We start from the raw sequence: 23504 nt of genomic DNA on the forward strand, positions 1-23504 counted from the left end.
GGAAGCCGCGGCACCCCCGGCGCCCGTCCATGGAGCGGAGCCTCGGGAGCTGGCTGGGCTGCTGCCTGCTGGTGTCAGGTGAGGGGTCCGCGGGGAGGGGGCGCGCTTGGGAACCGGGAGGCCCCGCGAGATGCCATCCGTGATCCCATCCCTGGGCACCCTGAAAGTGACTTAAGTGCCCGGTCGGGCCATCGGGGCCTCGGGACAGAAGATGCAAATGCCACGGCCGGCTACTGAGACACAGCTAGGCTGCTGCTGCCGGAGATTCTGTAACAGGAGGAAGCCCCGTCCACACCCGGATTACAGACCGTCTGGGCCCTAAACTCAGGGGGAGACTCCAGGCGTCTTTTAACTCCCAGTCCTCCTGCAGCTCTCTGCTGGCGGGCGTCTAAGTAAAGAAGACCCAGGATCCCACCGTGGCTGTCATCTGGTCCTTCTGGAGACCATCAGTTCAAGTGGAGGCCCCCACCAGCCCCCGAGTGCTCTGACAGCCCTCCCTGACCCCACGTCTGCCCCCCTCAGTGCCAGCCCTCCCTACTGATGTGCCTCCCATCACCCGCTGCACCTCCCCTCCTTCCGGTTCAGGCCTGAGCACCCTGAAATCTGGATTCTGCCCCCCAGTGTCCCCCATGGCTTCTAAACCTAAATGCATTGAAACCTTTTCTGTCCTCTAAATTGACTGCCTAGGTTCCAGTAACACGATGGTCACCTCCTTCCTTTCTCATGAACTCTTCCCTGGCCTTCCGGGATACTCCTCCGGTTTCCCGCCTACCCGTCAGGCTGTCCCTGCTTGGGACCCTCCTGCTCTGTCGGGTCTCTATGTAGCTAATCATGAAGCCCAAGGCCTCTTCTCTCCTTCCCCGGCACTGTTCCTTTCGGGGATTTCAGCCAAACCTTGGCATTAAACACAGGCTATAGGCCCATGACTCGCACATTTATATCTCTCTTGGTACCAGTTGGGTGATGGGTGGTGGTTTATTACAGTCTTTTGCTTTTCTGCTTGCATGTAGGTTTCAAATTTTCTTTTCTTTTCTTTCTTTCTTTTTTTTTTTTTTTTTTCCGAGACAGAGTTTTGCTCTGTCACCCAGGCTGGAGTGCAATGGCTAGATCTCAGCTCACCACCACCTCGGCCTCCCAGGTTCAAGCGATTCTCCTCCCTCAGCCTCCCGAGTAGCTGGAATTACAGGTGTGTGCCACTATGCCTGGCTAATTTTTGTATTTTTAGTAGAGATGGGATTTCACCATGTTGACCAGGCTGGTCTTGAACTCCTGACCTCAGGTGATTCACCCGCCTCAGCCTCCCAAAGAGTTGAGGTTACAGGCTTGAGCCACTATGCCTGGCCAGGTTTCAAATTTCCTATTAAAAGGTTTGAAAATAATTTCTGTCTCTAGCCCAAATCTGTTCTTGGTGTGACCGCTGGGCTCATTCATCTGTCTCCCTGACATTCCTACTTCAGCCTCTCTCCAGAATCTCCAACCTAATGCAGCTCAAATGGGACTCGTGAGTTCCCCAGCTGAGCTTCAATCGGGGCACCAGCTGCTTAAGCCCAAAATGGACATTGACCTCAGCTTTTAGGCATCACATATATCAGGAAGTCTCCAGTTTGTTTTTACCTCTGAAAGTATATCTGAAATCCATGTACCCCAGTCTACCCCCTCATACCTTTCTGCCACCATGCAAATCCAGGGCTCCTTTGTCTGTCCCCACTTTACTTCTGCCTCTCCAGAAATTTATCCTCATGGCTGTTCAAAGAAAATCTAGACTCCTCAGCACAGCCAACCTGTCTCTCTCTCCCTCCCTCACTCACGTGGTCTTTGAAGATATGCAGCCATAGAGGAGAACCAAGTGCGGGATGTGGGCTTTTCATGGGCATCTGTTTTGAGGAAAAAGGTTGTAAATGTTTTTCTCATATGTTCATAGCATTGGGAATGGTACCACCTCCTGAAAATGTCAGAATGAATTCTGTTAATTTCAAGAACATTCTACAGTGGGAGTCACCTGCTTTTGCCAAAGGGAACCTGACTTTCACAGCTCAGTACCTAAGGTGGGTCTGGCCTCACTATTGGCAGGAACGCACTGGAGGAGTCGGCCCTGGGCTGGTTACTGGGCTGGGCCACAGGAGGAAGGGAGTCTGACTACAGTCACCATGTGACTGTGACAGCCCTCAGGGAGCCTCCCTGCCAGCTTTTTTCTGTCTGGGAAATTCTCGTGACCACCTTTCCTCTTTTAGGTTTTCTGGTTGTGATGGTTGATGATTTGACTGTTGATCACAGGGCTGCTGGCAGATATAGACATGTTATCATGCATATGTAGATATAATCAGCCATAGTGGTAACCTCGTGCTGTGCAGATCCTAGCTTGTTTGTCACAGTTGATATATTTTAAAAGAAAAATACCATGCTGTCATCTCCAGGTATGAGTAGTATTGCTAGAAGTCTCAATGTTGAGTGGATGCTACCCAAGAAACTGAGATATGCAAAGCAGTCAGGAAGCCCCTTGCTACCATATATCACCTGTTCCCCTCCGACGGATTATAACATCATGCCCCAGTGCCGTGCAATGCACATAATTTGCATAATGAGTGCTCAGTTTCTCCATGGTTTTATCCTGAAATTAAGACAGCTACTGACTGTTAAAAGCCCCATTCTCTGACAACAGCAGGCTCCGTGAAGGAAGAGTGAGTGTCACCCTAGATGGTCATCTCAGCAGCGATCTGAACACCCTCTACCTCTCCTGCCTGTCAATGTTTTCCTATGCCTGGCAAAGGAAGTCAGTGCCAGCACTCCCTTGGCAGCCTGCCACCATACACCACATGCTGGACTGCAGGTGACACACCTTTAGGCCAGGCGCAAACAGCAGCAGGAGGCCAAAGGCTGACAAGCCAACACACCTGCTTTCTATGTGACTCAGAAACATACAAAGATAGACAAGTCCTTCAACGAGGCAGGAGGACATTTGGTCCCAGATCCAGCTGTCATTTCACAAAAATCCCCAAGGCCTGCTACATCAGAGAGGTAGAAAGATGAATAAGATAGTCCTTGTCTATGCGTTGCTGGCTTTTGTTTTTTAACTTGTAGTTCAAAATAATTCCAGACTTATAGAACATTTCAGAATTTTAAGTAGAATACAAAGAATTTCCAGATAGCCTACAACCAGATTCACCTTTTTTTTTTATTTTTATTTTTTTGAGATGGAGCCTCGCTCTGTCGCCCAGGCCGGAGTGCAGTGGCGCGATCTCGGCTCTCTGCAAGCTCCACCTCCTGGGTTCACACTATTCTCCTGCCTCAGCCTCCTGAGTAGCTGGGACTACAGTCGTCCGCCACCACACCCGGCTAATTTTTTGTATTTTTAGTAGAGACGGGGTTTCACCGACTTGGCTAGCCTTGATCTCCTGACCTTGTGATCCGCCCACCTCGGCCTCCCAAAGTGCTGGGATTACAGGCATGAGCCACTATGCCTGGCCCAGATTCACCAATTTTTAAAGTTGGTCACATTTTCTCCCTTCCTCTTTGTCTCTCATGCCCTTTGTGCTATAATATTTCAGTGTGTATTTCACAAGAACAAGGATAATCTCTTACATCACATAGTACAGTGAGAAGCTCAGGAACTTTTACATTCATGCAATACTTGTATCTGATTTACAGCCCATAGTCCAGTACTGTCAGCTGTCCCAAGGATTGAAGGAGGGCATATTCTATAATTGATTTTTTTCCTGATGTGCATTTTCTAGCACTGATTGGCTTTCTCATTTGCTTTCTGTGCTTTCTCTACTCAGTCTGGATAGCCAAGAGATTTTACTGTGGAAAATTAACTTTCTTCTCTGTCTCCCCTGTAGTTTATTTATTTATTTATTTATTTATTTATTTAGTTCTATGCTGTGCTTTTGGGTTTGTTTGGGTTTTTTTCTTTTTCTTTTTTTTTTTTCAAGACAGAGTCTTGCTCTGTTGCCCAGGCTGGAGTGCAGTGGCGCAATCTGGGCTCGGTACAAGCTCCACCTCCCAGGTTCACACCATTCTCCTGCCTCAGCCTGCTGAGTAGCTGGGACTACAGGTGCCCACCACCATGCCTGGCTAATTTTTTGTATTTTTGGTAGAGATGGGGTTTCACCATGTTAGCCAGGATGGTCTCGATCTCCTGACCTCGTGATCCACCTGCCTTGGCCTCCCAAAGTGTTGGGATTACAGGTATGAGCCACCGCACCTGGCCTTTTTTTTTTCCTTTGAGACTGGATCTCACTCTGTCACCAAGGCTGGAGTGCAGTGGCGTGACCTCTGCTCAATGCAGCCTCTGCCTCCTGGGTTCAAGCGATTCTCCTGCCTCAGCCTCCTGAGCAGCTGGGACTACAGGCACGTGCTACCATGCCCAACTGATTTTTGTACTTCTAGTAGAGATGGGGTTTCACCATGTTGGTCAAGCTGGTCTTCCGCTCCTGGCCTCAAGTGACCCACCTGCCTGAGTCTCCCAAAGTGCTGGGATTACGGGCAGGAGCCACCACACCCAGCCCATGCCGTGCTTTTTTGCCACTGTAGTTGAGGCATTTGGCTTTGCATGTTTATCTCTTATGTTAGAGATCCCAGTGACTTCATGAAGTGACTTCATGAGGGTATCCACACCTGGGTTCCAGGTCTCCCCAGCAGGGAACTACAGAGTGAGTATGGCATGTGCTGGAGAAAACAAAATATGTGCTGGGCATGTCCTTGGGGAAGATATTTGATTGCAAAAGATGTGATTACCCTCATGTGGCTCTGCAAAAGTGTTGTTTAGAATTTACATAAGCAATTGCATAGCACAAACTCTCTATTGTTTGTGTGCATTATTGGGGCAGGCTGGCCAGAGCAGGGGGCACTTCACAGGATGTACTGGTGATTTTGATATAAAAACATCCAAAACAATTAGATGTAAATATGAAGAATGGGTCATATTACCTATTTAATGCGGGGATAAATATTTGTACATGCAATGAAAATAATCTAGTGAAGGCCGGGTGCGCTGGCTGACGCCTGTAATCCCAGCGCTTTGGGAGGCTGAGGTGGGTGGATCACCTGAGGTCAGGAGTTTGAGACCAGCGTTACCAACATGGCAAAACCCCATCTCTACTAAAAATACAAAATTAGCCAGGCATAGTGGTGCATACCTGCAGTCCCAGCTACTTGGGAGGCTGAGGCAGGAGAATCACTTGAACCCAGGAGGCACAGGTTGCAGCAAGCCTAGATTGTGCCATTGCACTCTAGCCTGGGCAACAGAGTGAGACTCCATCTCAAAAAATTAAAAAAAAAAAAAAAAAAAAAAGAACCTAGTGAAAAAGAAGTTATTGCAAAACAACTTTTGAAATACTGCACATGCTGGACAGTTGATGCATTAGTTTAGAAGAAGGAAATGGGTCAGGCGTGGTGGCTAACACCAGTAATCCCAGTGCTTTGGGGGGCCAAGGTAGGATGATCACTTGAGGCCAGGAGTTCAAGACCAGCCTGTGCAACATAACAGCCCCTTGTCTCTACAATTTATTTTTATTTTTTAATTAGCTGGACTTGAGTTGGAAAGAAGGAAGGCGGGAGGGAAGAAAAAAGGAAGGGAGGAAAAAAAAATATGGCCACATGTGAGAAAACCCCATTAATGAAACAACCGCTGGATTTTCCAAATGATGGGATGTTAAGCAGCCGTGAAGAAATGATTGACTGACAAATATTTGTGGTATATTAAGTGAAAAATAGCATGATCCCAATGATCTCTACCTACTTTTTGCAAGGGATTGTTCTAGGTATCACTAAGAATGCTGTAAGGTGTGGTGTGCTACCTTAGACTATGAAGTCAAACAGATCTGAATTCAGTTGGGCAGATTTCTTAGGCTCTCCACTCCTGACCGCTGTGTACTTAAATGTTGGTTGTTGCTATTTTTATCACCATCACTTTCATCATCACTTCTGGGAGTAACCAAATTGGTTTTGGCACCAGAAGTTACCTTGGGGGACCAATCAGATAGCTCCTCACTTTTTTATTTTATTTTATAAATTTTTAAATTAAATGAAATTAAGTTTTTTGAGACAGTCTCACTCTGTTGCCCAGGCTGGAGTGCAGTGGTGCGATCACGGCTCACTGCAGCCTCTACCTCCCAGGCTCAAGCGAGCTTCCCTCCTTAGCCTACTAAGTAGCTAGGACTACAGGTGCATGCCACCACACCCAAATAATTTCTTGATTTTTTATAGAGGTAAGGACTCACCACATTGTCCAGGTGATTCTCAAACTCCTGGGCTCAGGCAATCCTCTGCCTCAGCCTCCCAGAGTGCTGGGATTACAGGCATGAGCCATGAGCCTGCCCAGCTCCTTACTTTTTGCAGGATGAGAGCCTGGGCTTCCTTTGATCCTGTGCAGCCAATTATACCTCCTCGGCTGTTGCAAGCTTAGATTCAAGAGATTGTATTTCCCTAGCATCCAACAGGCATTTCCAAATGTCATCTCTTCTTCCACTTCACTTTCTGTCATGCTCCCTTTAGTGGTTGTGGCTGGGGCTGGTGTTCTGATTGAGACTGATGAATTGTTTTATAATTTTTCCAGAGTAATTGCAATGACAGTCAGTTATAGGTCGGGACAGTCATGGGTCACTTAACAACTGGGGTACATTCTGAGAAGTGCATCATTAGACAGTTTTGTTGTGTGAGCATCATACAATGTACTTGCACAAACCTAGATGGTGTAGCCTCGTATACACCTAAGCTATGTGGTTTAGCCTATTACCCCCGGCTGTAAACCTGTACAGCATGTTACTGTACTGAGTACTGTAGGCAACCGTAACACAATGGTATTTGTATACAGGCATACCACAAAGTTAAGGCAGTTTTGGTTCCAGACTACCATAATAAAGTTAAAACCACAATAGAGCAAGTCATATGAATTTTTTTGTTTCCCAGTGCATATAAAAACTATGTTTATACTGTAGTCCATTAAGTGTGCAATAGCATTATGTCTAAAAAAAATGTGCACAGCTTAATTTTAAAATACTTGCTGAAAAATGCTGACAATCATCAGAGCCTTCAGCAAGTCATAATCCTTTTGCAGGTGGAGCATCTTGCCTTGATATGGATGGCTGCTGACCGATCAGGGTAGTGGTTGCTGAGTTGCAGCGACTGTGGCAATTTCTTGAAATAAGATGACAATGAAGTTTGCTGCATCAATTAACTCTTCCTTTCACGACAGATTTCTCTGTAGCATGAGATGCTGTTTGGTAGCATTTTACCCACAGAAGAATTTCTTTCAAAATTGGAATCCTTTCAAACCCTGCTATGCTCTATCAACTAAGTTTATGCAGTATTCTAAATCCTTTTTTGTCATTTCAACAATGTTCATCGCATCTTCACTGGAATAAATTCCATCTCAAGAAACCACTTTCTTTGCTCATTCATTAGAAGCAACTCTTCATATGTTCAAGTTTTATCATGAGATTGGAGCAATTCAGTCGCATCTTCAGGTTCTGCTTCTAATAATTCTAGTTATGTTGCTCTTTCTACCACATCTGCAGTTACTTCCTCCACTGAAGTCTTGAACCCCTTAATCTATGAGGGTTGGAATCAGCTTCTTCCAAGCTCCTGTTAATATTATACTTTGACCTCCTCCTACGAATCACCAATGTTCTTAATGGCATTTTGAATGGTGAATCCTTTATGGAGGTTTTCAATTTATCTTTCCCAGATCCATCAGAGAAATCACTACCTATGGCAGCTATAACTTTACAAAATGTATTTCTTTATTTTATTTTATTTCATTTTACTTTATTTTTTAAGATGGAGTCTCACTCTGTTGCCCCGGCTGAAGTGCAGTGGCATGATCTCAGATCACTGCTGCCTCCACCTCCCAGGTTCAAGTGATTCTCCTGCCTCAGCCTCCCAAGTAGTGCCACCACACCTGGCTAATTTTTGTTATTTTTTTTTTTTTTAGTAGAGTCAGGGTTTCATCATGTTGGCTAGACTGGTCTTGAACTCCTGACCTCAAATTATTTGCCTGCCTTGGCCTCCCAAAGTGCTGGGATTACAGGCATGAGCCACTGTGCCTGGCTTCCAAATATATGTCTTAAATAATAAGACCTGAAAGTTGAAATGACTCCTTGATCCATGGGCTGCAGAATGGATGTTGTGTTAGCAGGCACAAAAACAGCATTCATCTCCTTTTAAATTTCCATCAGAGCTCTTGGGGAACCAGGTACATTGTCAATGAGGGGTAATATTTTGAGAGAAAACTTTTTATCCTGAACAGTAGGTCTTAATACTGGGCTTAAAATATTCAGTAAACCATGCTGTAAACAGATGTGCCGTACTCCAGGCTTTGTTGTTCCATTTGTAGAGCACAGGCAGAGTAGATTTAGCATAATTCTTAAGAGCTCTCAAATTTTCAAAATAGTATTCCAGTGTTGGCTTCAACTTAAAGTCACCGGCTACATTAGCCCTTAACAAGAGTCAGCCTGTTCTTTGAAGCTTTGAAGCTAGCCATTGACTTCTCCTCTGTAGCTATGAAAGTCCTAGATGACATCTTAATAAAAGATTGTTCAATCTACATTAAAAATCTGTTTTTTAGAGTAGCCACCTTCATCATTTTAGCTAGATTTTAGCTAGATCTTCTGGATAACTTGCTGCAGCTTTTACATCAGCATTTGCTGCTTCACATTGCACTTTTATGTTATGGAGATGACTTCTGTCTTTAAACCTTATGAACCATCCTCTAACTTCCAACTTTTCTGTTTTTTTTTTTTGAGACAGAGTCTTGCTCTGTTGCCCAAGCTGGAATACAGTGGCACAATCTCGTCTCACTGCAACCTCTGCCTCCCAGGTTCAAGCGATTCTCCTGCCTCAGCCTCCTGAGTAGCTGAGATTACAGGAGTGTGCCACCATGCCTGGCTAATTTTTTTGTATTTTTAGTAGAGACAGGGTTTCACCATGTTGGTCAGGCTGGTCTCGAACTCCTGACCTTATGATCTGCCTGCCTTGGCTTCCGAAAGTGCTGGGATTACAGGTGTGAGCCACCGTGTCCAGCCCCAACTTTTCTTCTGCAGCTTCCTCACCTCTTTCAGCCTTCACAGAATTGGAGTGTCAGGGTCTTGCTCTGGATTAGACTTTGGCTTAAGGGAATGGTGTGGCTGGTTTGATCTTCTATCCAGACTACTGAGACTTTCTCCATTTTATCAATAAGGCTGTTTTGCTTTCTTATCATTAATGTGTTCACTGGAGTAGCACTTTAAATTTCCTTCAACAACTTTTCCTTTGTATTCACAACTTGGCTAACTGGCCCAAGAGGCCTGTTGTGGCCTTCAATGTGCCTTCCTCACTAAGCTTAATCATTAGCAGCTTTTGGAATAGGGAGGCCCAAGGAGAAGGAGAGAGGCAGGGGAGTGGCCAGTGGGTGGAGAGGTCAGAACACACACAACATCTATTGATTAATTTCACTGTCTTATATAGGTGTGGTTCATGGTCCCCAAAACAATTACAACAGTAGCATCAAAGATCACTGATCACGGATCACCATAACAGATATAATAATGATGAAAAGGTTTGAAATATTGTGAGAATTACCAAAGTGTGACTTAGAGACATGAAGTGAGCATGTGTTGTTGGGAAAATGGCACCAGTAGACTTGTTCAATGCAGGGTTGCCGCAGACCTTCAATTTGTAAAATGCCCCATCTGTGAAGTACAATAAAGCAAATCACAATAAAACGAGGTATGTGTACATCTCAATGTATTTAAACATAGAAAAGGTACAGTAAAAATACAGTATCATCATCTTAGGGCACCATCATTGTATATGTGGTCTGTCATCTACCGAAATGTCATTATGCGGTGCATGACTTTATTGAAAATCATTGTAATATCTTTATTTTGAGAAATCTTTATAAATCAGTGTCTCATGAATCACGTGCCCCTGCTTTCAAAAATACATAATCAAGGAAGGAAGTTTTCTTGGTCAAATATGCTGAATACTCAACCCCTTGGAGAGGCATGTAGTCATTAGGATGTTCAAGTCTCTGAGAAGTTCTGTTATGAAGACACCTATTTCTATGTTTAACACAGTTTCCACTCCCGCACCCCCCCCTCACCCCCACGCAACCTCCAAATTAAGTACCAGTCAGCCTCTGGGAGACTGAGGCCAGAACTCTCCTGATTGACCTATCTTTTTTATTGTGTAGTTATAGGATATTCCAAGATAAATGCCCGAGTACTACCTTGACGGAATGTGATTTCTCAAGTCTTTCCAAGTATGGTGACCACACCTTGAGAGTCAGGGCTGAATTTGCAGATGAGCATTCAGACTGGGTAAACATCACCTTCTGTCCTGTGGATGACAGTAAGCCATTTTGTTTTCCCTTTTCTTGTAATGTCATCATCTTGCCTTGTTTTTTTCCACATTGGTTGGTCCATCAACAAGAATTCTCTGAGGGCCCACAAATGGATGGCCTTGCACAAGGAGCTTAAGGAATATAATAAAGAGAGTTGTATCCCTAAAGAAATTCATGGGAGAGACAGAAAAAGATGGGCATGTCATCAATGCAGTGATTAAATATAAATCTAACACCTTCAGTGCCTCAAGGATGTGCATATATGTTGGGCCCGTGCTGTTAAGGAGAAGTTCTGGAAGGATCCTTGTGGTGAATTTTCTGGGAGAAAGTCAGTATGGAATTATGAGTTAAACAAAGAAATATAACATGATAGGCAAAAGAATGAAGGCAGGTGTAGAGATGGAAAATCTGATGCAGACAGCCAGCTTGCCCAGAGCAAAGGACAGGGAGGGACAGAGCTGATGGCAGGTGGGTTGGATCAGACCGGTTGGTCAGCATCAAAAATTGTTCCCAGGTTAGGCAGAGATTGCAGTGAGCCGAGATCACGCCACTGCACTCCAGCCTGGGCAACAGAGCGAGATTTGGTCTCAAAAAAAAATTGTTCCCAGGTTAGATTTGGAGGGTCATGGTGACCACCAGAGCCCCTAAATATGAGATGAGCATATTTAGAATATCAGGAATTAAAAACTAATTAAACCATATATTAGCAATTGAGAGAGTAAAGAAGATTAGAGGTTAAAAGAACCTGATTCACAAAATTCACATACAGCCCTTCAAAACTCACATAGAGAAAAGCACTAAAAGAATTGTTTCTGGCCAGGCACGGTGGCTCACATCTCCTAATCCCAACACTTTGGGAGGCTGAGATGGTGGATCACTTGAGCCCAGGAATTTTCTTCTTTTCTTTCTTTCTCTCTCTTTTTTTTTTTTTTTTCTGGTACAAAGTCTCGCTCTGACACCCAGGCTGAAGTGCAGTGGCGCAATCTCAGATCATTGCAAACTCTGCCTCCAGGGTTCCAGTGATTCTTGTGCCTCAGCCTCCTGAGTAGCTGGGACTTCAAGTGCCTGCCGCCATGCCCAGCTACATTTTTTTGTATTTTTAGTACAGACAGGGTCTCACCATGTTGGCCAGGCTGGTCTTGAACTCCTGACCTTAAGTGATCCACCGGCCTCAGCCTCCAAAAGTGCTGGGATTACAGACATGAACCACCACGCTTGGCCTTGAGCCTAGGAATTTAAGACCAGCCTGGGCAACATGGGGAAACCTCGCCTCTACCAAAAAAAAAAAAAAAAAACCAGAAAAAAAGAAAAATAGCCAGGCATGGTGGAGTGTGCTTGTAGTCCCAGCTACTTGGGAGGCTGAAGTGGGAGAGTCACCTGAGCCTGGGAAGTCAAGGCTGCAGTGAGCATTATCACGCCACTGCACTGCAGCAGCCTGGGTGACCAGAGTGAGGGCTTGTCTCAAGAAAAGAACTGTCTCTATATGGGGAGGTTCTTCATGCCAGTCCCTGCTCTGGACCCCCATGACCCCCACAATTACCTCCTCCCTGGTAGAGAACGAGAGCTAGGATGCCTTTCTTCCCTCCCCCAATCCCATCCCAAGCCTGGGTAAAAACGTCTTACTTTTGGAACCATAAATTATCGAAGTTAGATTATCTTTTCTAACGGTACCTTTACAAAAACAAAGAAAAGATGAATAGAAAAGTAAGTTTCACAATAGTTAAAAGTACAAGTTTTTGCTCCTATAATTGCTAACTGGCTTACCATGTCCTAACTTGTCCCAAATTCTGTTAGCTCCCATCCATGGAAGTTCCCTTTAGAACCTAGGTACAACACAGTTAAGCAGGTTGTCAAAAGGTCATACAGGTCATGAGTGGCTGAGCAAGGATTCAGACCCAAGCTCTTGCATCTGTGCTCTTAGCAACTACTACCCAATATTGGAGATTTGCTTCTTGAAGTCTATATATTTTAGTGATAGGAAAGTGCTTCCAGGCATCATGCATAACCTATTTATACTTGCTTTGGCAAAGCTTCTAACAAGTTTTCTTGTCTGGTTTTCAGACGAGCACTTTAGAATGGTAGAAGCAGGTCCATTAACAGCCTTGAAAAAGTAACAGCAACCAAAGAATACAGGACATAACTCAAACACCATGATTGCCCGGAACCATTTATGAATCATTCTGTAGTTATTATTGAGTACATTTGTGTAACAGCTGCATTCTGAGCACTGAAGCTACAACAATGAATGAGATAAAATCCTTGCCCTCATGGAGCATATATGTGCTAATCAGGAATACAGATGATAAATAAATAGATACATATTATATGATAGGTAGTGACTGTGGTTCTCAAGAAGACTGAAGCAAGGTAATAGGACAGAAAGTAATGGGAGCTGCGCTTCTGCATAGAATGGTAAGATCCAGTCTCTCTGAGGAAGTAGCATTTGAACAAAGACCCAAACGAAGTGAAGGAGCCAGCCACATGAATATCTAGTAAAAGAGCATTCAGGGCCGGGTGCAGTGGCTCAAGCCTGTAATCCCAGCACTTTGGGAGGCCGAGACGGGCGAATCATGAGGTCAGGAAATTGAGACCATCTTGGCTAACATGGTGAAACCTCGTCTCTACTAAAAAATACAAAAAAACAAACAAACAAACAAACAAAAAAAAACTAGCCAGGCGAGGTGGCAGGCACCTGTAGTTCTAGCTACTCGGGAGGCTGAGGCAGAAGAATGGCGTGAACCCGGGAGGCAGAGCTTGCAGTGAGCTGAGATCCGGCCACTGCACTCCAGCCTGGGCGACAGAGCCAGACTCCCTCTCAAAAAAAAAAAAAAAAAAAGAGCATTCAGAAGGGAAACAGCTTTAGACTTTGTTGGAAATATATATATGGTTAATTATATATGTTAAACATGTAAAAGTGGCCACTAAAAATAATAGAGATGCCATCTGTAGCTTCCATCCTAACAAAGGAAATAAAATTCAAGCCAACAAAAAGCAGAAAAACAAGAGAGGAGGAGAAGACACCAAAAACATAAAATGGAAATTTAAAAAGAAATTCTTATAGAAAATACAAAATAATATAGCTGGAATAATTCCAAACGTATCAGAAACCACAATAAACATAAGTGGACTAAACTTCATTAATAAAGACAAAGATTATCAGATTTTTTTAAAAGCAACTAAATCCAACTATCCTCCTTAGCCATGTCAATCAGTGTCATGACAATGATACATCAAAGCAGTGTACTTCTGTGGACTAATTGTTCTGCATGGTTATGAAAAATTAATGTTGAAGTTTTTAAAATGTGATTTTTGATTGTCATTTTGCTTTTTCTTATGCTTAGCCATTATTGGACCCCCTGGAATTCAAGTAGAAGTACTTGCTGATTCTTTACATATGCGTTTCTTAGCCCCTAAAATTGAAAATGAATACGAAACTTGGACTATGAAGAATGTGTATAATTCATGGACTTATAATGTGCAATATTGGAAAAATGGTACTGATGAAAAGGTAAGCTTGGCTAATTGCATTTCAGAGATAGTAGGCTTTCATGTTCTTTGCAGAATCTTGCAAGGTAGCAGCGCCTTATGGACTGGTCCTCTGTAAACCAAGAGCTTCCCAGACTAAGGGGTCTCTGGCTCAAGCTTCCCAGACTCCCAAGGGATATGTGTAGAGCAGACTTTCAGGACAAAGTCTGCACAGTGACAGCAGACCTTTCCCTCCCTGAAGGGCAGTTGCAGGGGAAGGCACAGTTGAGTCAGAGTTGGCTGAGGGAACTTGGAGCTGGGTGAATTAGGTGATCAGCAAATTGACAACTGTCTCATGACATCAACCCCTGTGTCCCACACACACCACAAATCAGGAACGTCCATGGTCAAGGCAGCCCCTTGTTGCTCTATTCTTCAGGGGACAATTTCTTTAAAAACATGGGCTTGGAGTCAAAAGATCTGATCGGAATATCGCCCCTGCCACCATGTGCCATTGGTCACATTCTTGACCCCAGCCTCCTCAAGTCTGCAAAATGGGCACAGTAACTTACTTTATTAATAAAACAAGGATAATCACCTACTTCATAAGATTGTTGGGGAATTTAATGAAATAATAGAAAATATAAACTCATCCCATTGCCTAGAACGATGTATATATGGTCAGTACATCAGTACGTGAGGTTTCCTTCCTCTTTGCTAGACATGTTAAGGTTATTTTTATTCATCCTTGGTCAAGGTTTATTCTGATACCTAATGCTTCTGAGCTGAGTGCCATTCACGGTCCTAAACTGACATATATGGTTATATATGTCATATTACGTATATGTTATCTCTTCCACATTAAATGTTGATTTTACCACTTAATTCTCAAAGTGTTTGGGAAGAAGGGATCACCCATGTTTATTATCTTAGGAATGATGTAAATTTATATACACACACTGCATAGCCCCAAAAATCTCAAGTTAATTTCTTTCCCCAAAAAATGTTCCATTAAATGATGCAGTTTCTTAGTCCATTCCTGCTGCCACAACAAAATACCACAGACTGGGTAACTTATAAACAATAGAAATTTATTTCTCACAGTTATGCAGGCTGGGAAGTCCAGGATCAAGGCAGCAGCAGCTACGGGGTCTGGTGAGCACCGGTGTGCTCTGCCTTCTAGATGGTGGAAGGCAAAGGGCAAGGATGTAAACAGCTCCCTTGCTGCTCTCTTCTAAGGTCACTAATGGCATTCAGGAAGGCCCTGCCCTGAGTCCTATCATATTGACAGTTAAGTTTCATATGAATTCTGATACTCACAATCACTGATCAAATGCAGGCATCTCTGCTAAGCCCTGGGGTCGCTCCCCTCCAGGAGCTAGCAACAGACCTCAATTAAGGATCTGGTTTTACAGTAAGCAGGGTCACGTGCCTCCTGAGGCAAGTGTGAATGCAAACTCCACTTACTGTTTAGCTTCTTTTCTCACACATGCCCACAACACGGGCATCTGGTTACACATTTGTCCTCTCCCTTTGGCCAGTTGTGTGGCAGCCTTCAGTGTGACTTACCGAGTGTGGAAAGGCTGCCTGCTGCACTGCTACTCTCACAGGTGCCTGTGATGCCACCAATACAGGTTTTTGGTGGGGGGGGAGGGGGGGTTTTGAGGTGGAGTCACACTCTGTCATTGCCCAGGTTGGAAAGCAGTGGTGCGATCTCAGCTCACTGCAACCTCCGCCTCCTGGGTTCAAGCGATTCTCCTGCCTCAGCCTCCCAAGTAGCTGCGATTACAGGTACCTGCCACCACACCCGGCTAATTTTTGTATCAATACAGGCTGATATGGTTCCCCTCTAGAATGCAGAGATTCCTGAAGCGGTGCCAGACTAGGTCCCTAAACTCACAGCATGAAGCGCTTTTGGGAATTCTTCCTGTTGGGAGAAAGTGAGAAGATAAAACCAGAAGTTGCCCAGATGTGAAAGGGCAGGAAAAGCCCCAGTGGGGTGGCATACTGCTATGCCACCACCTTACCTGCTTGCCTCTGAGTTTAATCTTTGAAAAAAGTTTGCATTGTAAGGTTTGAGAGGCACTGGACTTCTGGAACTGCAAGCCGCCATTTTTTTCAGTTGTTGCTTTGATTTGCTTTTGTCTTTTAATTTACTTATTAGAAGTTAAACCATTTTCTTCATATATTCCATGAGTCTAATCCAATTATTGACCTCCATGGGCTTAGCTCCTCATGCAATGAAGGAATATAGGCATGCCGTCAACAACCCCAACCCCAAAAGAGAAATAACCAATTGCAGCTGAGTCCAGTGGCTCACACCTGTAATCCCAGCACTTTGGGAGGCCAAGGTGGGCAGGTCACCTGAGGTCAGGAGTTCAAGACAAGCCTGGCCAACATGGCAAAACCCCATCTTTACAAAAATACAAAAAAAAATTAGCTGGGTGTGGTGGTGCGCACCTGTATTCTCAGCCTACTTGGGAGGCTGGGGCAGGAGAATTGCTTCAGCCTGGGTGCAGAGGTTGCAGTGAGCCACGATAGCGCCACTGCACTCCAACCTGGATGACAAGAGTGAAACTCTGTCTCAAAAAAATAATAATAATAATATTTAAAAGACTTGTTTATCTTATTTATTTATTTATTTATTTATTTCTGAGACAGAGTCTCGCTCTGTCACCCAGACTGGAGTGCAATGTGGCATGATCCTGGCTCACTGCAACTTCCACCTCCCAAGTTCAAGCAATTCTCATATGCCACCATGCCCAGATAATTTTTTGCATCTTTAGTAGAGATGGGGTTTTGCCATGCTGGCTAGGCTGGTCTCAGACTCCTCTGTCTCCCAAAGTGCTGTGATTACAGGCATGAGCCAACACACCCGGCCTGCTTTATCTTTTTTAAAAAAGAAGTGATGGCTTGTGTGTCATTTAAGCTACAGAATTCGGGAACCAAGATGGTTTGTGGGCATCACTGTCAGTCCTTGATGCACCCTTGAGTGGCCTCAGGGTCCCTGAACTGAGAGGAGTACCTGCTACCTGCTCCTTCCTATTTTAAGTCTAAAACAGCTATTATAACTGGTAAATGTGAAAAAGAAAAAAAGAAAAAAAGTGATGTCCTTTCACTGCTTAGTCATGTTCGTATTTTTGTCTCCATTACTAGTTTCAAATTACTCCTCAGTATGACTTTGAGGTCCTCAGAAACCTGGAGCCATGGACAACTTATTGTGTTCAAGTTCAAGGGTTTCTTCCTGATCGGAACAAAACTGGGGAATGGAGTGAGCCTGTCTGTGAGCAAACTACCAGTGACGGTGAGTCCTGAGATGTGCCTCCACTAAGCATCCTAAACAGCTTTGTAGACACCTGCCCTAGACATGATTGCATCCAACTCAAACTCCAGCTCAGTTCAGAAATCTATCACCCCGACATTGTCTCTCAGCCCTGACTGATCAGCTTCATGCTGGGAAGGAGACCACACCCGCTTCTGAGGCAGCTCATTCACTCTTAGTTCAAAGGAGTTGCTAGAAACCTTTTCTGTCTGGTGGAGCGAGGTCTGCCTCCATGAGCCCTCCTTGGCAGTACTTATTCTGCCATCCCGGGCTCCCTAAAGCAAGGCCCATCAGTCCTCCCAAGACCACCACCTGTCACATACCCCAGAGGTCTTTCCTTCCCAGGAGGCACATCTCCAGCCCTTGCCGACACATGATGGGAAGGAAGTGTCAGGAAATCTGACCGCCGCCCTCAGCCAGTGCTGCCTGATTCAGGGCCCCTTGTATGCAGGGAACCAGGACGTCAACACAGTCCTTCACACCATATGGACCACTTCTAGCTTGGAGGAAGGAACGGGAGAAGGAAAGAGAGAAGGTTCCCATGGGCCTAAACACAGAATATTTATGTGCAGACACATTGCAGTTGCATGTTGGTGAAAACTGTGGCCCAGGTGTCTGCATACAAACAGCAGGCCTTCTTATAATTTAAAGATGTTGGTGAAGGGTTCAGCAAGCTCAGACAATGGAAGGATGAAACATGGCATGCAGCATGCAGTTTGATAAAAAAGAAAAACACGTCTGCTGGACGTAGTGGCTCACGCCTGTAATCCCAACACTTTGAGAGGCCGAGGCAGGCAGATCACCTGAGGTCAGGAGTTTGAGACCAGCCTGGCCAACATGGCGAAACCCCGTCTCTACTAAAAATGCAAAAATTAGCTGGGTGTGGTGGCGTACACCTGTAATCCCAGCTACTTGGGAGGCTGAGGCAGGAAAATTGTTTGAATCCGGGAGGCAGAGGCTGCAGTAAGCTGAGATCGTGCCACTGTACTCCAGCCTAAGCAACAAGAGTAAGACCCTGCCTCAAAAAAAAAAAAAAACCATTTCAAATACCTTGCAAATATCAATAATCACCCATTAACTGATAAAATCCAAACATTTTACAAAACAAAAGGAAAAATATGAGCCATTGAAAACCTGCTTTCATCAAACACCCTTTTCATTTTTTCTTAAAACACACCTATCCCATTTAAATCCCACAAGTTTTCAATGAGAGCATTAGAAGGATCTTCTCCCATTTTACAAACTAGAACATAAAGGTTTGGAGAGTGATATAGTTTGGATGTTGCCCTCATGCAGATCTCATGTTGAAATGTAATCCCCAGTGCTGGAGGTGGCGCCTGGTAGGAGGTGATTGGATCATGGGGGCCTATTTCTCATGAATGGCTTAGCACCATCCTCTTGGTGCTGTCCTCACAACAGTGAGTGACTTCCTGTGAGATCTGGTGGTTTAAAAGTATGTGCCATCTTGCTGTCTCTTGCCCCCGCTTAGCTTTCCACCATGATTGGGAACTTCCAGAGGCTTCCCCAGAAACAGATACTGCTATGCTTCCTGTACAGCCTGCAGAATCATGAGCTAATTAAACCTCTTTTCTTTATAAATTACCCAGTTTTAGTTATTTGTTTGTTTATTTGTTTTTTGGATAGAGTCTCAGTCTGTTGCCTAGGCTGGAGTGCAGTGGCACGATCTGGGTACAACCTCCGCTTCCTGGGCTCAAGCAATTCTACTGCCTCAGCCTCCTGAGTAGCTGGGATTATAGGCGCCCACCACCATGCCCAGCTAATTTTTGTATTTTTAGTTGGGAGTGGGGTTTCGCCATGTTGGCCAGGCCGGTCTCGAACTCCTGACCTCAAGTGATCCTCCCACTTCAGCCTCCCAAAATGCTGGGGTTACAGGCATGAGCCACCATGCCCAGTCATCCAGTTTTAGTTATTTCTTTATAGCAGTACAAAAACAGCCTGAAACAGGGAGGTTAAGTAACTTGCCCAAATGCTAGTAAATGAAAAGGATAAACCAGAACACAGGCTCATCTAAGCCCAGGTTATGTCCCCTGTAACTGACTACCTATAGATTAATTCCAGAGGTGAACTGAGGCACCGTGTCTCTGGACAAAGCAGGAAAGAGTAGTCTGTCTCATGGCGTGGTTGGATGGATCTGAAACAAGTTCGAGAACTTTACACAGAGGGTGTAGATTGGTAGATTCTCCCACAGTTCACAACCTGTGCAGAGCAGGGTCCTCTCTCCTTCCCCTTCTGGAACTCTCCGTCTGGGGTGAGGAACAAAAGCATTCCTCGAATCATGTCACCGTCACCCAGATGTGTCCTTGTCTAAGATGCTAAGATGCCCCAGTTTGAGACACCGGGAGACCCAAGCACTGCCTCAGAGGTTCGTTACTCAAAATAAAATGACAGGGCGGGGCCCACGGATCCCTGTTGGAATGAGTCTCCGGGCGCCAAATGAGAGAACTACTGACATATTAATGGAAGGATGGATGGATGAGTAGGAACATGGAACTTTCGCAAGACCTGGGATGTCAGATCCCCCGGAGACCTCACGTGTTCGGCTGTGGTGCGGACTGGGGCTGCCGTATAGCCCTGTGATCACCAAGAGCAGACTCACATGTTTGAGTTGAACATGCTGCAAGTGTGGGCCAGAAGGCACCGCTTCTGGACGTTTAAGGAGTGTCCACCGTGAGCCACGCACTGTGACAAGCACCATGTGGTGCCGGCGGATGACTGCACTTGCTGTAGCTCCAGGGTCGTTGCTCTTTCAGGGCCCTTTGATGCCTGTGTCCCTTTAAAATGACATGCTCTTCACAGGCAGTGTTTGTTCTCTTGGCCCCTCTCAGAGCCAAATGCTCTGCTCATGAGGGCGGTGCTGGTTGGCAGGGGATGGGCACACAGAGATCAGGTGGCCAGGGCATCTGGAGGAGGGACCTGGGGCCGAACAAGGGGAGCTGGGACCACGAGCAACCAGGCGACATCCTGGACTGTGTCAAAGATAAGCAAAGCAGGATGCTGGTTAAAGCAGTCAAAACATTTTATTCAGTAATGACTGGAGTAGGGAAAAGGGCCGAGTTCCATTTACTCAGAGGTGTTTTAAAGGGAGAATGAGGTCTGGGCGTGGTGGCTTATGCCTGTAATCCCAGCACTTTGGTAGGCTAAGGCAGGAGGATCGCTTGAGCCCAGGAGTTCAAGACCAGCCTGGCCAACATAGTGGAACCCCCATAGTGGAAAATTAGCTGGGCATGGTGACACATATCTGTAGTCCCAGCTACCCAGGAGGCTGAGGTGGGAGGATCACTTGAGCCCTGGAGGTCAAGGCTGCAGTGAGCCATGTTCACACTACTGCACTCCAGCCTGGAAAACAGAACAAGACTCTATCTCAAAAATGAAAATAAATAAAAGGAGAATGAGGGAGTAGAAAGAAAGAGTGCGTGGGGAGTTGAGCAGAATCAGGGAAGTGAAAAAAATTTTAAATCAGCTAAGGGGGTGGGTCAGTGCCGTGAGGCCCTCTGCGTCTGTGAACCAAGGCTAGGTTTATCAAGGCTGGGGCTTCTACCCTCCCACAGAGACAGGGAGACAGAGGCCCTGTCCTTCCTGATGATTTCAAAAGAATGGCTCTCAGATCGTTGAGAAAAATATCCCCGGGTTATGGGAGATACGTATAAGTCTCCAAGGGACAGGGGAGGGATTCACCACTGTAAGCCCTTTTGAATAAATGTTCTCTGAAAGAGAGGTCAAGGCCTCTCCTCGGGAGCTGGGAAGAACAAATGGTAAGTTCCTTAGGCAGCCTTGGATTTTTCCAGACAGGAATTCAAGGGGGTTGGATCATCCCAGGTATGTGGCCTTGGCCTGCTGAAAGCTATGCTGGGGTTTGGCCAAGTCTCTTAGTGCAGGGGTTCGTTTGCTTGTTTGGGCTTTGGTTTTGGTTTTTGAGGCAGGGTTTCACTCTGTCGCCCAGGTTGGAGTGCAGTGGTACAATCATAGCTCACTGTCACAGCCTCGACCTCCCGGGCTCAAGCGACCCTCCCACCGCAGCCTTTCAAATCGCTGGGACTACAGGTGTGTGCCATCATACCCAGCTAATTTTTTAAAAACTTATTTTGTTGTAGAGAAGCGGTCTCACTATGTTGCCCAGACTGGTCTCAAACTCCTGGGCTCAAGCGATCCTCCCGCCTCGGCCTCCCAGAGTCCTGGGATTACAGGTATGAGCCACCAAACCTGGCCTAGTGCAGGGGTTTGGATAGAGTTGTTCATTCAGAGAGTTTCTGTCTTTCTCAATATAGAATGAGATGGTGCCTGTGTTTAACTCAGGCTCACGTGTCCAGGGGAGTCTCACTTGCTCTGTCAAGGCAGAAGTGGTATATCCAGAGGCCCGTTGCTACACTGCCAGTAGGTACAGTGGATCCGAATTCTTGCTTGTTATTCTTTTGATGTATATCAGCAATAATTCCAGACACCAAACTTTGGAGAAGATAGGAAAAGGGCTCTTCGAAAACCTCTGGGTCCTCTAACCAGTTGCTGTGTTTCTGAGACATCTCCCAAGATGAACATACAGGCTCTGTTTTCAGGGATTGTAATGGTTAACATGCTCTTGGGATCACCGTGACCCAACCTGTGACAAGAATGTAACATGTCCGTTATCCCTGGCAGAAACGGTCCCCTCCTGGATGGTGGCCATCATCCTCATGGCCTCGGTCTTCGTGGTCTGCCTGGCACTCCTTGGCTGCTTCGCCTTGCTGTGGTGCATTTATAAGAAGACAAAGTACACCTTCTCCCCTGGGAATTCTCTTCCACAGCACCTGAAAGAGGTAGGTAGGGTGGAGAGAGATGCAGATTCGAAAACCTTGATTGGAAAGAGCTTTCCTTTCAAGTTAGGGCTGCCCAATTCCAGACAACATGTTTTCCAGGAGAAAACACACACACACATGCGCGCACACACATACACACACGTCTTTGTGTGCTGGTCCATTCTCTTGTAACCATTTCAGGGAAGTCTGAAGTCAAGGAACAGCCCCAAGGAAAGGGGCGCAGGTTTGTCCAGTAGCCCTCCCTACACCCTAGGGTGTCGCTCCTTCTCCAGCCTTCACTGCCCAAAGCCCCAGGTCCCTGGGGAGCAAAGGTGATGGCTCTAGGGGAGGAGGGGAAAAGCAGAGCCCAGTGTGGAAAAAAGAGAAAACTCGAGGCTAAATGCCAACAGATCGCCAGAGGGAGAGAATGGGAGGAAGGAAAGGCACATTTCCAGTTTTGGAATATGCGACAGTGATTGAAATCCTGGGTAGTGTTTCCTGGTCTTTAAGAAGGCTATTTTTAAAAGGGTTAGGAGAAGAAACAATGCAACTGACTAATGATAACAGCACTGAAGAAACCCTAAGAAATGAAACTCTGGATAGTCACTGACATTTGAAAATGAGAAGATGCCAAGCCCAGACCCAAAGGAACTCTCTTTGGTCCCATTTCCCAGGAAGCAGACTCTAAGATAGAGATTTGCATTCAAAAGGCTGAATGGGGAACATCCTTGGGAATAATACGCTAAGGGAGTGAAGGTAACCAGATGAGGCAGAGAGAGGTTGAGTTTTCACACAACCACAACAGAGGCCTCAGCCAATCCCATGTGACCTCTCGAGTGGGGGTGGCCCCTTAGAGATGTCCTAAGCTGAGGCAAGAGGGATGGGCATGTGAACTCCATATTGGCCATGCCCTGGATGTGGGCTACTCCCAGGAAGGGGCCCTAAGCTAGGGTGAGGGGTGAGACAGCAGCAGACAGGAGCTAGGAGCACGAGTCACCCCTGGGACCACTTGGATCTACTGGAAGCAGCTCCTCCAGGATCTGAGTTGATCTCATTTCCTGGGGAAGGTTACAGGAGGAAGATGAGTGGAATGCACTTCAACCCCCACTGCTGCTGCTGGTCTCAGGACCACAAAGGAACGCTTGTGGGCGGGCCCGTTCCTCTGCTGGCCCTGAGGGTCCGCTCTCCTCTCCCGGGAGGAGCCTGTGCTGTAGGGGCTGCTGACTTGATTGGGTGTCCCAGCCTTCATCCCGGAGAGGACTGAGCCTCTGGTCCCCAGGCCCATCTCAGGCAATGGCCTGTCCCTGCACTTGTCAATTTGCTGTCAAAATCGGGCAGGGGAGTCCCAGGAAGTGCCCCGTGACTCTGGCGGGTGCCCACTGTGATACAGTGGTGACTTCTCTTCTTGCCTGCCAGTCTCTTGGCCTGAGGAGGCGGCTTAAAGTTTATCGGTCCTTGTTTCGTGTCCTCTGGTAGAAATGCTCCCACTCTGGGAACCTTTTAGACCAGGTGTCACAAACTTTTTCTTAAAGGGCCAGGTAAAAAATATTTTAGAAGGCCAGGCACAGTGGCTCATGCCTGTAAGCCTAGCACCTTGGGAGGCCGAGGC

At 45.9% G+C, this 23504-nt stretch overlaps 1 protein-coding gene across 1 annotated transcript in view; it reads left to right on the forward strand.

Annotated features, from left to right (window-relative positions):
- The first annotated feature begins 6 nt into the window (after positions 1-6).
- Positions 7-23504, forward strand: part of IL10RB (interleukin 10 receptor, beta) — a 34216-nt gene continuing 10718 nt past the window's right edge. The window contains exons 1-6 of the mRNA XM_011960144.1: positions 7-78; positions 1922-2045; positions 10169-10326; positions 13660-13826; positions 16940-17087; positions 21759-21916. Of these exons, the coding sequence (XP_011815534.1) occupies positions 30-78; positions 1922-2045; positions 10169-10326; positions 13660-13826; positions 16940-17087; positions 21759-21916 (804 nt within the window). The 5' untranslated portion in view covers positions 7-29. The remainder of the gene's footprint in view (positions 79-1921; positions 2046-10168; positions 10327-13659; positions 13827-16939; positions 17088-21758; positions 21917-23504) is intronic.

The sequence above is a fragment of the Colobus angolensis genome, unplaced genomic scaffold (assembly GCF_000951035.1).
Source record: "Colobus angolensis palliatus isolate OR3802 unplaced genomic scaffold, Cang.pa_1.0 Scaffold506, whole genome shotgun sequence".
Lineage (NCBI taxonomy): Eukaryota > Metazoa > Chordata > Mammalia > Primates > Cercopithecidae > Colobus > Colobus angolensis.